Here is a 15,569-nt window from a genome sequence, read left to right on the forward strand (position 1 = left end):
GAGCTCCATTACCTCATTAGTCAATGAAAGAAAGATGGTGCACTGGACTAGCTATAGAGACTGTCCACATACACTCTTTTCCTGGTGACTGAAGTGTGTAAGTGCATAATCATTAACTCCAGGGTTGGCGGCTCATATCCACTAGCCGTGCCTGGGGAGATTTATAGCCTTGGGAATGCTATGGTGCAGTTCTACGCTGTTTTACGGGATTGCTGTGAGTCATAATCAACTCCATTGTGGAGATTTGTTTTAGTTTATCATTCCTCCTCCATCTAGCTTAAACATAGGCACAAAGAGCAGTTAGGAAGGTAACCCAAGTGGGCATGTCTTTGTAATAGTTCCCTAATTTGGGGATTAAGTAGGACTGGGTTTTGCAAAGATTCCTTATTATTTGCTGAATACTTCAACTATGATATAGCCGTTCACACATAGAAACAGAATGGAGAGATGATGATTGGATATGGCCTTTTACTTTTCTGCCTAAGTCACTGATGTTAAGAGAGAGATAAAATCTTTCCATATTTTCTCATTTCATTTGAAATTACATTGCTGAATGAAAAATGGCTATTTTCCATTTAATTTAAACTCACACATGGAAATAGGTATTAAATGATTGTAACAGTATGTGTTTACTTTTTAGATGAGAGCACACCCTAGCTTGGTAACGTATGACAATGTCTATAAGATTACGTATGGTTTTCAGAGACATGACTGGGCTTATAAATTACCTACAATTTGTTTTTCCTGGAGAAGTTTGTGTGATTAGTTGGAATTCACATATTCTAATGCCCTGCCTTCTTTCTCTGTCTTTCAGCCTTTGCGACTGGACTGTGACCTCTGTGCCATAGTGTCAAACTCAGGCCAGATGGCTGGCCAGAAGGTGGGCAACGAGATAGACCGATCCTCCTGCATTTGGAGAATGAACAATGCCCCCACTCGGGGCTATGAAGAAGACGTGGGGCACACGACAATGATTCGAGTTGTGTCCCATACCAGCGTTCCCCTTTTGCTAAAAAACCCCGATTATTTTTTCAAGGAAGCAAATACTACTATTTACGTTATTTGGGGCCCTTTCCGTAATATGAGGAAAGATGGCAATGGCGTTGTTTACAACATGTTGAAAAAGACGGTAGACATCTACCCGAATGCCCAAATTTATGTGACCACAGAGAAGCGCATGAGCTACTGTGATGGCGTTTTTAAGAAGGAAACTGGGAAAGACAGGTGAGTCTTCTTTGAAGCAACCTTCTTGTCTTTTATGATAAGCCTTTCCTGAGTCCTTTTGCCAGCTATCAAATGAACAGAGCAACTTTTCAAATTGATTGCTGTATGTTTTTGACTGTTATGATTGCTTGACGAGCCAGCAGCGAGGCCTCATTTATTCCTCCTACACTACCTTCTGCTCTCCTTCCTTTTTGATTGACTTGAGACTTCAAAAACACTGGATGCTTCCCAAGAAATCTTCAAATCTTTTCTTATTTAGCTCAATTTGCTATTGATTAAGAAGGGTTTTTTATGAAAGTAGAAGCCCACACATTTCTGTTTTGAAGCATAGAAATGTTGCAGAACTTTAGGATTTATGCACCGACCTAAATTCTCCTGGACATTGTGGTTCAGTTTTACCTGAGGCCACGAAGAGCGCTACCTACGGGTTGTATCGGACTCAGAAAGTAGCAGAATGAAGTCATTCCTCACTTAAAATCACTAATACTGGGATTTTAAAAAAGAAATCAAATACCATTCACTCAATTATTAGAACACCTGTCTGCACTTTTCTATTTTTCTCATTTCATTACGTACATTTTTTTCACAGCATTTTGTAAACACTTCCTCCTGCATTCTTTTCGTTAGCCCTGCTTGCCTCATTCTCCGCCCCTGTGGTTTCTGCTTCTCTCTCTTCTCATTCCCTGTATTCACTGTCTTTTTCCTCCCTTCCTTTTGAGGAAGGTAAACAGGCTAAGGGAGAGCAGTGGATTGCTAATTGATCAACATTGGTTCATGTAGCTAGCGCCCATCAAGAACTACAGAAGGGAGATCTGGAAACCAATGACTACAGTGTTAAATTGTCTGTAAATTTTACTATCTGTGCAGTGCCATGAATACACTGAATATTGGCTGTAATTCCAATATTAACTTTCTGACTTCCTCAGAATACATATGCTTCACTATTTCATATTTTTAAATCAACAGTTTTAATTATATTGGGAGGCATCCTTGCTGTGTGTGGGGGTTGTGTGTGTGCACAACTTCTAATATCGGTGTAATTTTAATACTAATAATTATTTTTAAATCTTATGTGGATAGCTCAGATACTGAAAGCTTGAGTTAATTTTAATCTATTGTTTGCTACTTCTGAGACCAACAATGCACAACTTCATATGAGTGCAAGAGAGAAACAGCCATTTCTACTGGACTCCTGTTGGCGTTAAAAAGAAGAAGCCCACAGATTTTATTTAAATCAATATAGTATAAACTATTTAAAAGTCATTGGCGGTAAAAGGGTTAGGTGTGGTGCTTTAATGAAATCCTCTCTTTTGTGGCATTATTCTATGTAAATATAACCATCTCCATGGGCTTCCGTCACAATTCATTTTTCACTAGCCTAAAGCAATGCAATTAATTAGATAGATTTGATTTTTCACTGGTCCTGGTTAACCCTCAGGGCACCCCTAAGACATAACCATAAGCCCTAGTATCATTTGGGGTTATCAGAGAAGAGCTTAGCATGCTGCTCGTTCCAGTGTGTTTGGTCTTTGCTGTGAGCTTACAGTGAGACAAAACTGTCACCAATAGGTGGCTTGTATAACAAGAACTGGGAAAGAATAGCGTTGCGGGATTTTGTGTTCCACTGGCTGAGATAGCAATATATAAACAGGAAGGCTGTTTATAAAATTGGACATAAATGCTTGCTCGGTAGAATTAGTTAGTTGGTATTATCAATAGGTGGTGCTTGTTCTTCTGTCCGTTAGCATCAATTTGGACTCGTATGGACTCAATTGACAGAGCAGAAGTGCGCTTGTCCTATTTCCTACACTGGAATCTCTATGGTGACACATCTCCAGGTCTTTTCTCCCTTAGAGCAGCTGTTGGATTTGAATCAGTTTAGTTTGCAGCTGCATACTTAAGCATTGCCCATTGTAGTACTAAGGCAAATAAATAATAATACTTTTATGTGTTGTATGTATGCATGAAGCTTTCTTGCTGTAATCTGTATTGTGTGTTTTCCTTTCTTATCTGTTGTTTATGGAGTCTTGAAATTAGACAGGAGATGCCTGTGTTAGTGTTTTAGCAATAGGTAGGTGGAATGTTATAGGTGGTGTCTGATTGGATGACAAAAGATTGACCAAAATGACCCCTGAGGCTTTGATTTCTACTGTAATTTAAATCTATAGTCTCACGTTAGTTCTGCAGATTTTATTGTCTCAAGATTTCTTGTAGTTATCTGACATTCATTGCTAAATTTTAAACAAGAATAAAAAATATATATATGAAGGAAAATCTCAAATATAAAGCAGAGAGGATAATGATGAAATGAATCTCTATATAGCTATCACTCAGCGTGAGTAGTCACTAACTTGTGGCCAATCTTGTTTCGTTCCCTACCCCAATTCTCCTTCCCTATGGATTATTTTGAAGCAAATCTCAGACACCATTTCATTTATTCTGTGAATATGGCAACAAAGGTCTCTAAAATAAGGCTTAAAATTAAAATATCATTGTCCTACATCTTAAAATAAGCAATAATTCCTTTATATATCTAGCCCATTTAAAATTTTCTCTAATTATCTCATATGTTTTGATCACTTTGTTTAAATCAGGATAAGCCTAAATTCTGCCCATTACTCAAGTGTTCAAACCAGGGGTTCACAGAAGGAGCATACGCTACAATCCACTGCGATGTCTCTGTCGGTCTTGGTTTGTAGGGTAACTTCTTGTGCATACTCTTGTTGCTGAAGTCACTCATCATTTGTTCTGTACAGTTTCTCACAATCTGAATTTTGTTGCTAGCATGTTGCTCTCATAGTATTTTCTTTGACATCTTTCTATTTTAAAGTTTGAGTGGATTCAAGTCCACATTTTTTGCCAGGACTATTTATTATGTATAACAGATTGAAACACCGCCTCGCTCTTGTGCATCTCACAATCTGTGCTGCGTTCCAGTCCATTGTTGGCGTCATTGTATTAATCCATCCTACTGAAGGTCGTCCTCTTTTTCGCTGACCTGCTGCTTAACCAAGTGTCATGGCTCTCTTCTGATCTCTCCTGGTAACATGTCCAAAGTACATGCGACAAAGTCTCACCATCTTTGCTTCCAAGAAGCATTCTTGGTCTATTTCTTCCCAGAGAGATTTGTTTGCTCTTCTGGCAGTCTATGGTACTTTCGATATTCTTCCCCAGCACCCACAAATCAAATGCAGTGATTCTACTTCAGTCTTCTTTATTCAAAATCCAGCTTTCACATTAATATTAGGCAATTATTAATACCATGGCTTGGCTTAGGCACATCTTTGTCCTCAGAATGACATCTTTGCTCGTTAGCAATTTAAAAAGTTATTTTCCAATATATTTTCCCAAAGCAATAGTAGTTTGCTTCCATGTTCATTCTGTCTATAATGTTCATTATGATGTTATAATGGCTATAAAACCAGAAATGTGTGTTGGTTTTATTGGGCTCCTGTGCCCTGTACTGACTTTACATGTCCTATGCCATGTGTAAGCTAGGAAAGGAAAAGCTAAGAGGACCCAACAATGACAAAATTAAAATAATGATACTTTGAGCACAACCTTCTTCCTTTCCAGTCTCATATAGTAAAGTAATTGGGAAAGCAACATTCAATAATGACATAATTAACATTCAATTGGGCATGCAGTTGCTTTGCTAGCTTTTGGGGTTACAGAAATGAATAAGACATATTCCTTGTTTTTAGAATGTCAGAGTCTATTAGGAAAGACCAGAACCAAGAAGGGCCTATAATGTGTGCTAAATGTTCTAATTAATAGTGTTTAAAAAAAAAAAGGCGTGAAGCTGGAATGACAGAGCAATTGAAACTAAGCCTGAAAATTCCGTGTTATTCCCAGAAAATTCAAGAACAAACTACCTACCTTCTCTTCAAATATTCCTGGTAGCTAGCCATCACTTAAGGTGGATATAGTAAAATAGCTGCTAACTCAAACATGTTGCCTATTTCTTCAGATAGGTATGCTTTATCGTGGATATTCATTTTCCAAACTATTTTTAAATAAAAAATTTATATGTGACTTGTGGAAATTTCTTTCTTCACTTTTTAGGTTTTTACTGAAATGATGTTCCTTTTAGTCTGAGTACTTTTCCTTGATTTTTTAATGTTAATGGTATATTTGTACAATGTTTTTCCTTTTGTGGTTGACTTACTTCACTCAGCGTAATGTCTTCCAGGTGTAGCCATGCTTTGTTTCACAGATCCACCTTTAATCTTGACCATTGCATAGTATTTCTTTGAAGAGTCCTCATGGCACTGTCAGGTAAATGTTGGAATGCTAACCACATGGTCAGGGGTTCAAATCCACCAGCTGGAGAGGAAAATGAGGTTTGCCGAGTCTCAGAAATCCTATAGAGAATCACTATGAGTGGTGAGCAACTTGATGACAATGGATTTAGCTTTTAGTTTATTTCCCATTGTGTGTAATTCATAGACTGTTTATCCACTCTGACTATCTAGTCGATTATTGTGGATCCCAAATAAAATGAGATCCTTAATTAATAGCAACCCTTTCTCTGTTTATCACGAAGTTGCATATTGGTCCAGTTGTGAAGATTTTTGTGTTCTTCATGTTGAGGTCTGATCTGTTTTGAAGGTTCTAGTATTTGATCGTTATCAGTAATTACTTCAAGTCTTCACTTTCAACAAGCAGGGGTTTGTCATGTGTGTATTAAAAATAGTTTGAGTCTTCCTTTAGTTCTGATGACATGTAGTGCTGCTTCTGAGATTATTTGCTCAGCATCCATATTAAAATAAACTTTTTTATTGTGAATTGGGCGAACACTTTTACAAACACCAAGTTTTCATTCAACCATTCCTACAGTCAGTATACCAATTGAGTAAGCCTGGTGAAAGGATATAACCCTGATATATATACATATATATCCTGGCTTTAAACTATCAATAACCTCCTGTTCTATTGAAACAACTGCCTCTTGACCTATGGACAAATTCCAGGTGAACACAATCAAGTGTTCTGGAATTCCCATTATTTGAAATCTTATCCATAATGTGTTATGATTTACACTAGTGTCTCCACATAGTAAAACACAAGGAAAAGACCTTTTGACAGTCTCTGTATTTCTCCTTCAATTTAAAAAAAAATATTGCAACAACTTTAAAATGTGTCAAAGGGAGATCAAATTATACGATAGTACATTTTGACCTAATTATGTCTTCCATAGTCAACTTTACAATGCTCTCTGTCCGTTAACCAAGTTATTCATACCCCTCAACTGTGATCAGAGGGCTTCACCAGGGTCTCAATCCATGTGTGGACCTGCAAGTGGATTTTGGGCTTCCACTGTCATCCAGAACTTTCTGAAAACCAGGTTCACAATTTAAACTCTGACACTATTCCCTCCTTTAAATTTGCATTACATTGTTTAAAATTCTTAGATTACATAGGCTATGTGGATTTAGTTGAATATTCTCTTAGATGGTTTCTTGTTTGAAAACAAAACTTTGAGGACCCAAACACTATTCTTTTTGATAACAGGGCACCATCTAGTTTCTTCAGCACACTTTTGTTATTCTTATTCTAACACAGATTTTGGAGAGACCATTTAAACCACAATAGGTAGACATAGTACTATGGACAAAAGTGAACTAGAGAATGAGGAATAGAGTGATCTTTGAGGGAGAGTTAGTATTTTGTGTAGAGTGAGCAGAGAAAATCCTCTGATTTGGTTTTGTTTGAACTCTATGCATTCTTTTGCCTCTTGGTTTTTGTACAGGTTTTACATAGTGCAGTTAAGTGTTCTAGAATTCCCAGTTCTCACAGTGTTATTGCAAGGCTATCCATAGTTGGTTATGATCCAGACAGTCAAATGCCTTTGCACTGTCACTAAAACACAAGCATCTTTCTGGTCCTTTCTGCTTTCAACCAAAATTCACCTGATGTCAGCAATCATACCCCTCCTGCTCTCTTCTGAACCTGGCTTGAATGTATAACTAGTATTAATAATTAATAGTCATTGATTATATCTGATAGCACAGTGGGCAGTACAAAATGGTGACATTTTATCATTTCGTTTTTACTTATGAGTCAACTTTCTCTTGCAAAAATTTGGTTTACCATTAGGGACATGGAAGTTACAGAATCTGTTGTCAATTTGAGACTTAAGAGTGAAGGGGTGGAGTTTAGCCTGTCAATCAGGTCACAGCTTGATGATCTCCTTTGGAGGTGCTAAGGAGATAAATAGCTCTCTGGAGGTGGGACACACACACTCCCTGTGAGACATTCCTGTTGAGAAGACACATGGAGCTATGCTAGAGCTCTGGAGCTGAAGGAGTCATGTGGAGACTCGTGCCAGTGCTGAGATGCTTCCACTGCCACTGGATCCCCAAGACTTTCCACCCACTGGCTTGTAATATTCCTGCAATCAGGGTCATTGCATTGTTTTGTGAGTCTGAAGAGGAATTTACAGATTGATATCAGATATATGGGCTAATATTGGACTTCTAGACTTGATATGGACTGGCCTGGGATGTTTTCTCAATATTCAATTGCTCTTGTATATAAAGCTCTTTCCTGTAAACATATGAGTGTCTCTGATTTCTGGATTTGTTTCTTTAGTCGACCCATAATTTAGTGGTAATCCTTGGACTTCATTCACCAATTTTTGGCCATGAATTGACTCACTAGTGTTCTCTAAAGGTAACCAATATATTTATTATTGTTAATTCTTTTTAAAATATTAGCTATAAATCTTTAAAGGAGATCTGATGGTATGGGCTAAGTGTTGAGCTGCTAACTCTAAAATCAGTGATTCAAACTTACCAGTTGCTTGACGAGAGAATGATAAGGTTTGTGGCTTCTGTCAAGATTTAAAGTCTCAGAAACTCAAAGGGTTATTACTCCTCTGCCCCATAGGCTGAGTGTGAGTTCAAACTGCCTTGATGGCAGTGTGAATGATACCATCCGAAACACATTTGAAGTGTTTCACTTATTAAATTATTTATCTTGTTGAAAACGAAAATCCCTAATGACTTAGTTACCTTAGTTATCAGTAGTATCTTTTCTCTTCCTCCATGCACTAGGTTTAGAACACTCTTACAAGTATACATGCACGAGCAATGCCCGCCCTCCCCAAATAGACAACCAAAGGGGGAACACCTGACTGGGAACGTGTGTGTGGACATGCACGTACCACAAGCACATCGCTTTGTAACTGGAGTGGGCCATTTCTTACCTTTCCTCCATGTCTGGAAATGAGCACTCGACTCCCAGCTATTTAGTGTGACAAAATCTAATTTGGACTCTCATCTGAGATGCCTCCTGTAGAAGCTGGGACGATCTGTAGCACTTCCACCTGAGCTGCGCTGGACATCTGACTTTAAGTGACATCATGTGTTAGAGACGGTGCCATGGGGCTTTCTTGGCTGAAATCTTTCTACTTTATTAGAAATATAGGAAGCGATCAGATGGCATTACATAAAACCCAACACTAGGACTCTGAGAGGTACCACTAAATGTGTTAACATTACACTGCCTTAACTTTTACAGCAGATTCATAATTTTCTTAACTGCTCTCAGCAGAAATGCAATTAAATTATTACTCTTAATTATGGACCAGTTGTCCTGTTTGAGGCTGTGAGAATCCCTTTAAATTGGTTTGAGTTATTTTGACATGTCCTCAGGACTCCTTGACAAATTTTCCCCCTAATATTACAAAATGTTTTAGGCTCATGGATATACCCTGAATCAAATATTTATCTAGTGAACCCTGACTCCATAGAGCAGGAAACAGCATGTCATCTTGACCCTCTGCGTACCTATTGGTTTTGTTAGGCTACTCTTTTATATATATATATATATATAAACCTTCTCAGGAAACAGAGCTTTATGTAGTCAGTATATGTTGTATATCTTATTAAATGGTAAAAATCATTAGGAATTCAAGCTGATACTCTAAATTCAAATCCTACAGGTGCTACTGGTTTCTATTTTACCTCATGTGTCTTTATAGTTTTCCCCTCTCTCTATAATACCAAGAATCACAGGCCCCGAAAACACCACAGTAAATTTTCATCTGCTTTATACCACATTATACACACACCAATCATTGAGTCAGAATAAGAGCAAACCAGTAATATGATTAATGTAAGAATTTAAATAATATTTTACATTTGTCTTTAATGCCCAGTATTTGTGTAGTAATGATAATAAAAAAATCTGTGTTGATTATATCCCAGCAAAAGATTTTAATGCCTTTTCCTCTGCTATAAATAGGAAAAAGAAAGCCGGACAACTTAGTAATGCTGAGGGAGTGGGCAAGAACCAATGTTCACTGAATTTTACTTTTGTTGGAAAGCCTTTTTGGTTGGTTTGCCGATAATTATTGAAACTCTTTAGTATGCACTCATTTCCATTCCCAAGTGTTTAATGGGGAGATCATGTCACCACTATGATACATAATTAATAGAATTTTTAAAAATATGTCATTGGAAATTAAAGTGATACATGATAGGCAAATGATTAAATGTAGTTCCTCAAAGAAAGTCTGTTGTCTCAGCTTGCTTTATATCTTCAAATAGTCAAATTCCTCTTCAAAATTCCCCTTGATAATTTTAAGATGAGCACTTATTCCTTTTTCAAGAGAGTTTATCTTTAGTCCAAGAGAGTCCCCATCGAAGTGGTAGAAGTATGCTCATTGCTAAATTTCATAAGATGAGTTTCCGGCCAGCTCCTAAGCATATTGGAGAACCTTTTCAAACCAAATGAAATTTAATTTGCTTTCTTATCAGTTACTGACTAACATTATTTGCTTGTTAATTAGAAAAGTTGTCCTTGTGAGAAGGGCTGGAAGAGCAAAAAGAAAGAGCCGCTTGCCTTCTTTGTCTCCTGGGCCTGGTTTGCTGTGGAGCGCCAGGTGCTTGGCCGGTGGCTGATCGCAGATCTTCACCTACCAAATATATTTCTGGGAAACGAGAATTGTGAATTTTATAGCAACTTCATGCCTTCCAGAAAACTTGGGCTTTAGCAAGCATCTATTCCAACCGATCTATACAAAATGAATCTTTTCTTTTGGAGTGATTGATATGTATCAGTAGTATTCCCCTGCTGACACTTACACATGTGCATTCATGCATCTTAACACTGAAGTCTGCAAGTATTGATTTGGTACCATACTCAGAAATGTAAAGAAGGAGATTGTGTGCCTAGCCATGTATACATGCATACGGCATGTTAACTCTCCTGGAGAAGCGATGTGAGCTAGTCCACCCACTACCTCCAGGCAAGTGGGCAACTGTAACTTGTATTCCTCTTTGGAACTATGTCTCAAGTGCGGTACATTATTTAATTAGGTAAGAATTGAGAAAGCTATAGTCCTATTTAAAAAGAGCAATGCTAATTCTGGGTTCATAAAGGGCCCTGAGCTGCCCTAAATAGGTCTTAATTAGCTAGCACCCATGTAGCTCCGCCTTTGGCGATGATGAAATTAATGAAAACTAGCAGCAAATAGATCAATGTTTCAAGAGGTTACCGCCTCAGGTGGAGGGGACGAGAAGAGAGGGAGCTACATTTAAGGATGGTTTAGGACACAGAATGCACGAAAGACACTTTCAGGAAACCCCAACAAAATGAGAAATTGATTCGTCATTATCAAGATCTCTACATGTGCACGCCTACCATTCCCGCCCTTCAGTGGAGACAAAGAAGCCAGCAAGCAGGCATCCCTCACTGCCTTCTGGGGGACAGGTTTCTAATCTGGCATGGGTTTACGTGCAGCTCAGTGTTCACTACTTCACTTTGAGCATTTTGAAAGATTTTTGTTCCCCCTCTTGATCGACTTTCCAGATTAAATGGACTCCGATCCTTGCATTTCCAAACCTTTAGTAGATGCTGGAGCGTGAGGGGCTGCAAGCATTCTCACCTAAACGTGTAGGGTCTCTCTGAGGGTCCCCATCGGTCAGGACAACATAAGGTGATCTGTCTCAACAAATGTGGAACGTGCAGGGCCACATGGGGCCACAAAGCAAAAACAAACAGCAAAAGGGAAACCACGATGAGCTTTGAGGATCAGCCGCAGGGACAAGAAGCGCCACGGGGCAAGGACATGTTGGGACATGTTGTCAGGAGAGACCAGTCCCTTGAGAAAGACAATGGTGCTTGGTAGAAGGGCAGCGAAAGAGAGGCTGGCCCTCAACAAGGTGGAATGACACAAGGGGCTAAAGCGTGGGAACAATTGTAAGGATGGTCTACGATGGGTCGGACCTAGACACATACTTTTGTGTAGAGGATCACTGCGAGTAGGAACTGAATCTCACAACAAAACCTTGACAGACAAAAACGTGCATAATTCACCCAGGGAAGTGCCTTTGCTGTTCCTGGATTCCAACGTTGTTTCTAGCTCAGAGCAGGTACAGTAAAGTCTGTGAAAGGCAGAAACCTTTCACAGAGAAGAAAAACCCTAATACTTGTTTTTCACTAAGTGCATAGGAAAGTGCTAGATCTGCCCCGTCAAAAGCAGAACAATTGGGAAAACTAGAAAAAGAAACTGAGATTTCACTGTATCTTCTCATCTCAGGAAAACCTGAACCGAGAGGAAAGAGGCTACAGAATAATTATTGGATTGAAAGATGGGATGCGGTGTTATAGGCATTATTTTCCATCCCCCCTTTCTTCTTGAATGCAGTCTTTGCAAATATAGCTTCTAAGTACTTTGTCAGAAGCAAGGTTGACCTACCTCTGTTAAAATGAATTAATGCTCCTATACGAGGTGATGAATTTGGCAGGAACAGTAAGTTTGCGCAGCAGTCGTGGTAGACCTGTAGTAATCCCGAGTCAAACAGTAGAATTCAGTATCTGGGACTGTGTGTTCATGGCAACACGCATAGGGAAACAGGGGACTTCCACTTCCCTATAATTCGTGATGACAACTACTGACCTACATTCGGCCACTCTGTAATACCAGTGTTCTGAATATTTAAAAGTTTAATAAAAAGATGGATAGGTATATATATATATATTTTAAATATTTTATTAGGGGCTCATACAACTCTTATCACATCCATACATATAGATAGATCAATTGTATAAAGCACATATAGATACATCAATTGTATAAAGCACATCTGTACATTCTTTGCCCTAATCATTTTCAAAGCATTTGCTCTCCACTTAAGCCCTCTGCATCAGGTCCTCATTTTTCCCCCTCCCTCCCCGCGCCCCCCTCCCTCATGAGCCCTTGATAATTTATAGATTATTATTTTGTCATATCTTGCCCTATCAGGCGTCTCCCTTCACCCACTTCTCTGTTGTCCGTCCACTAGGGAGGAGGTCACATGTAGATCCTTGTAATCAGTTACCCCTTTCCAACTCACTCATCCTCTATTCTCCCAGTATCGCCCATCACACCCCTGGTCCTGAAGGTATCATCCACCCTGGATTCCCTGTGCCTCCAGCTCCTATCTGCACCAGTGTACAACCTCTGCTCTATCCAGTCTTGCAAGGTAGAATTCAGATAATGGTAGTTGGGGGGCGGGGGAAGCATCCAGTATCTGGGGGAAAGCTATATTTTTCATCAGTACTACATCGCACCCTGACTGACTCATCTCCTCCCCTAAACCCCTCTGTGAGGGGGGGGGTCTCCAGTGGCGGACAAATGGGCTTTGGGTCTCCACTCTGCACTTCCCCCTTCATTCACTATGGTATTTTTTTTTATGATGCCTGATCCCTGATCCCTTTGGCACCTCATGATCGCACAGGCTGGTGTGCTTCTTCCATGTGGGCTTTGTTGCTTCTGAGCTAGGTGGCCGCTTGTTCATCTTCAAGCCTTTAAGACCCCAGACACTACCTCTTTTGATAGCCGGGCACCATCAGCTTTCTTCGCCACATTTGCTTATGCACCCGTTTGCCCTCAGCGATCGTATCATGCAGGTGTGCACCCAATGATATGATTTTTTGTTCTTTGATGCCTGATAACTGATCCCTTCGGGACCATGTGATCACACCGGCTGGTGTGTTCTTCCATGTGGGCTTTGTTGCTTATGAGAATAATGAAAAGAGAGGAGTTTGTGATCAATTGAGGTATCAGTACCAACCTCTCTTGTGTTTAAAAAGAAGAAAAACACACAAAATGGGTGAAAGTGACATGAGTATTTGACTAGATGGCTTAGTTTATAGTATTAGCATGAACGAAACATCTAGAATTTGGTGACGATATTTTAAAAGGAAAGTGCTGTGCGGACCACGGGTGGTTGTAAAAATCAAGGCTTGTAGCTAATCTCCTGAGGGAAATAGGGTCCACCTAGTATATGAGGGATACCCAAAGGAACTGGATTCCCCCCGCCCCCAAAGCTATGTATTCTTTTGTTTTTTAATGGGTTTATCACCTTCCAAGGACTCTCTATTACACTAATCCATTTGTCAAATGTGTGATTCCATTCTTGGAATCATTTTTAAAACTCATCTATTCATGGATGCCTGACTGACAACACTTCCCTTGTTTGTTGTTGTTTTGTTTTTAATTTTTTAATTAAAATATCGTATTAGGGGTTCTTACAGCTCTTATAACAATTCATATATAAATTGTTTCGAGCATATTTTTACATATGCTGCTGTGTTAGTCTGGGTACATTAGAGAAACAAATCCACAAAAACTCATGTAAGAGAGTTTTATATAAAGGGTAAGTGCACATCAAGAAAACATCCCAACCCAGTGCTGCCCAAATTCACAAGTCCAACATTAACCCGTATATCCAACACCAATCCACAAAGTCCTCCTCCAACTCACAAAACAGTCGCAATGACGTGGACTGCAGGAGGAAAGCCGAGTCAGTGAGCATGTAAGCATCTCAGTGCTGGCAGGGGTCTCCACACGGCTGATCCAGCACCCAGGGCTGCATCAGGGTAGGTCCATGTGGCTTCTCCTCAGGGATGTCTTGCAGGAAGTCAGCCTTGCCAGGTGAAGCAGGGAACCGGCTAAGGCACCCTGGTTTAACCATTAGAGAGCAAGAGACCCTAGAACTAGAAAGGTGAGGCTCACTGCGTCATTTGTCCCTATGCCCTTCAATTAATCCCACGTGTGTTTATCGTTCAAGTTGCCTCAATAAACTTACTACCTCAGTTGCCATCATTATTTTCTAAATATTTACTTTCTATTTGAGCCCTTGGTATCAGCTCCCTTTCCTCCCCCCTCCTTTCCCCCTCCCACCCTCATGATCCCTTGATAAATCATAAATTATTATTATTTTCATATGTTACACCAACCACTGTCTCCCTTCACCCACATTTTCCATTGTTCATCCAGTTGTGTACATATGTAAATACATTCATTCATAAAAATAGAGGTATTGGCCTATGTACATATATTTATATGGCAATACACTGAGATAGTGGACAGACTTTGGATCTCTGCTCAGCCCTGCCTCAACACAAGAACACTTTGTTCTAAGGACCTGGCATTCTGTGATGCTCACCCTCTTGGCACAATTGCCAAAGACAAAATGGATGCATAAGCAAATGTGGTGAAGAGAGCGGATGGTGCCCAGTTACCTCTGTCATTTTTTTCACTTTTTCTATGTGGTCAAATCACTGTCCTTTCATGTCCCTTTTTATTCACGGAATCAGAAAGAAGTGTAATGGAGTGAGGTCAGGTGAGTGAAGTGTGGGGGGCAATAAAGGCATGCTGTTTTTTCCAAAACAAACAAACAAAAAAACTGGCACACTGAGATGGCTTCATGTGCAGGTACATTGTCCTGGTAGCAAAGCCGGTCGCCCATCTGCCAAAATTCAGGCATTTTTGTAGCCCACTATCTTTTCAGAATCTCTAAATAGAAAGCTTGATTAACAGTCTGAGCAGGTGGAATGATCTCCAAATGCACTGCAGAGTTGGCATTTTCCTGTGTTCAGGAAGTTGATGGGCATCAGAATGAAGTTTGGCCATCGACATTAGACCTTTTCTGAAATGAGAAAACCACAACTGCTTTAGTTTTCCCATAGCACTGTCCTTATAAGCTGTGTTCAACATCACAGTAGTTTCTGCAGCATTTTTCCTGAGCAGGAAACAAAATTTCATAGCCACGTACTTTACTCTTAAATTTGCCATAAAAAAAACAAGCTTAGAGCAAAACTGCTTTTACGAAAATATTCACTGTGACCAGAGAGAACCTTCCCAGGCAATGCCACTGTGTATGCTAACTCAGAGTAAGTTGCTGGATACTCGCCTGGTGAGGAGAAAATGCATACTACAAAAGCTCTGCCCTTCCCAGCACAACTCTGGTTTGGGGTTTGTTTTTTTTGGGGGGAGAGGGGATGGGGAGGTACCTGCTGGTATGATAGCGCTCCCTGGTAGGAGCCTGGTGATATAATGGTTACGTGCT

At 39.7% G+C, this 15,569-nt stretch overlaps 1 protein-coding gene across 5 annotated transcripts in view; it reads left to right on the top strand.

Annotated features, from left to right (window-relative positions):
- The window catches only part of ST6GALNAC3 (ST6 N-acetylgalactosaminide alpha-2,6-sialyltransferase 3), a 697,085-nt gene that overhangs the window by 425,820 nt on the left and 255,696 nt on the right, over positions 1 to 15,569 (top strand). For all 5 annotated transcript variants that reach the window (XM_075557362.1, XM_075557363.1, XM_075557365.1 and 2 more), the window contains exon 3: positions 815 to 1,224. In XM_075557362.1, the coding sequence (XP_075413477.1) occupies positions 815 to 1,224 (410 nt within the window). The remainder of the gene's footprint in view (positions 1 to 814; positions 1,225 to 15,569) is intronic.

This window comes from Tenrec ecaudatus, chromosome 1, assembly GCF_050624435.1.
Source record: "Tenrec ecaudatus isolate mTenEca1 chromosome 1, mTenEca1.hap1, whole genome shotgun sequence".
Lineage (NCBI taxonomy): Eukaryota > Metazoa > Chordata > Mammalia > Afrosoricida > Tenrecidae > Tenrec > Tenrec ecaudatus.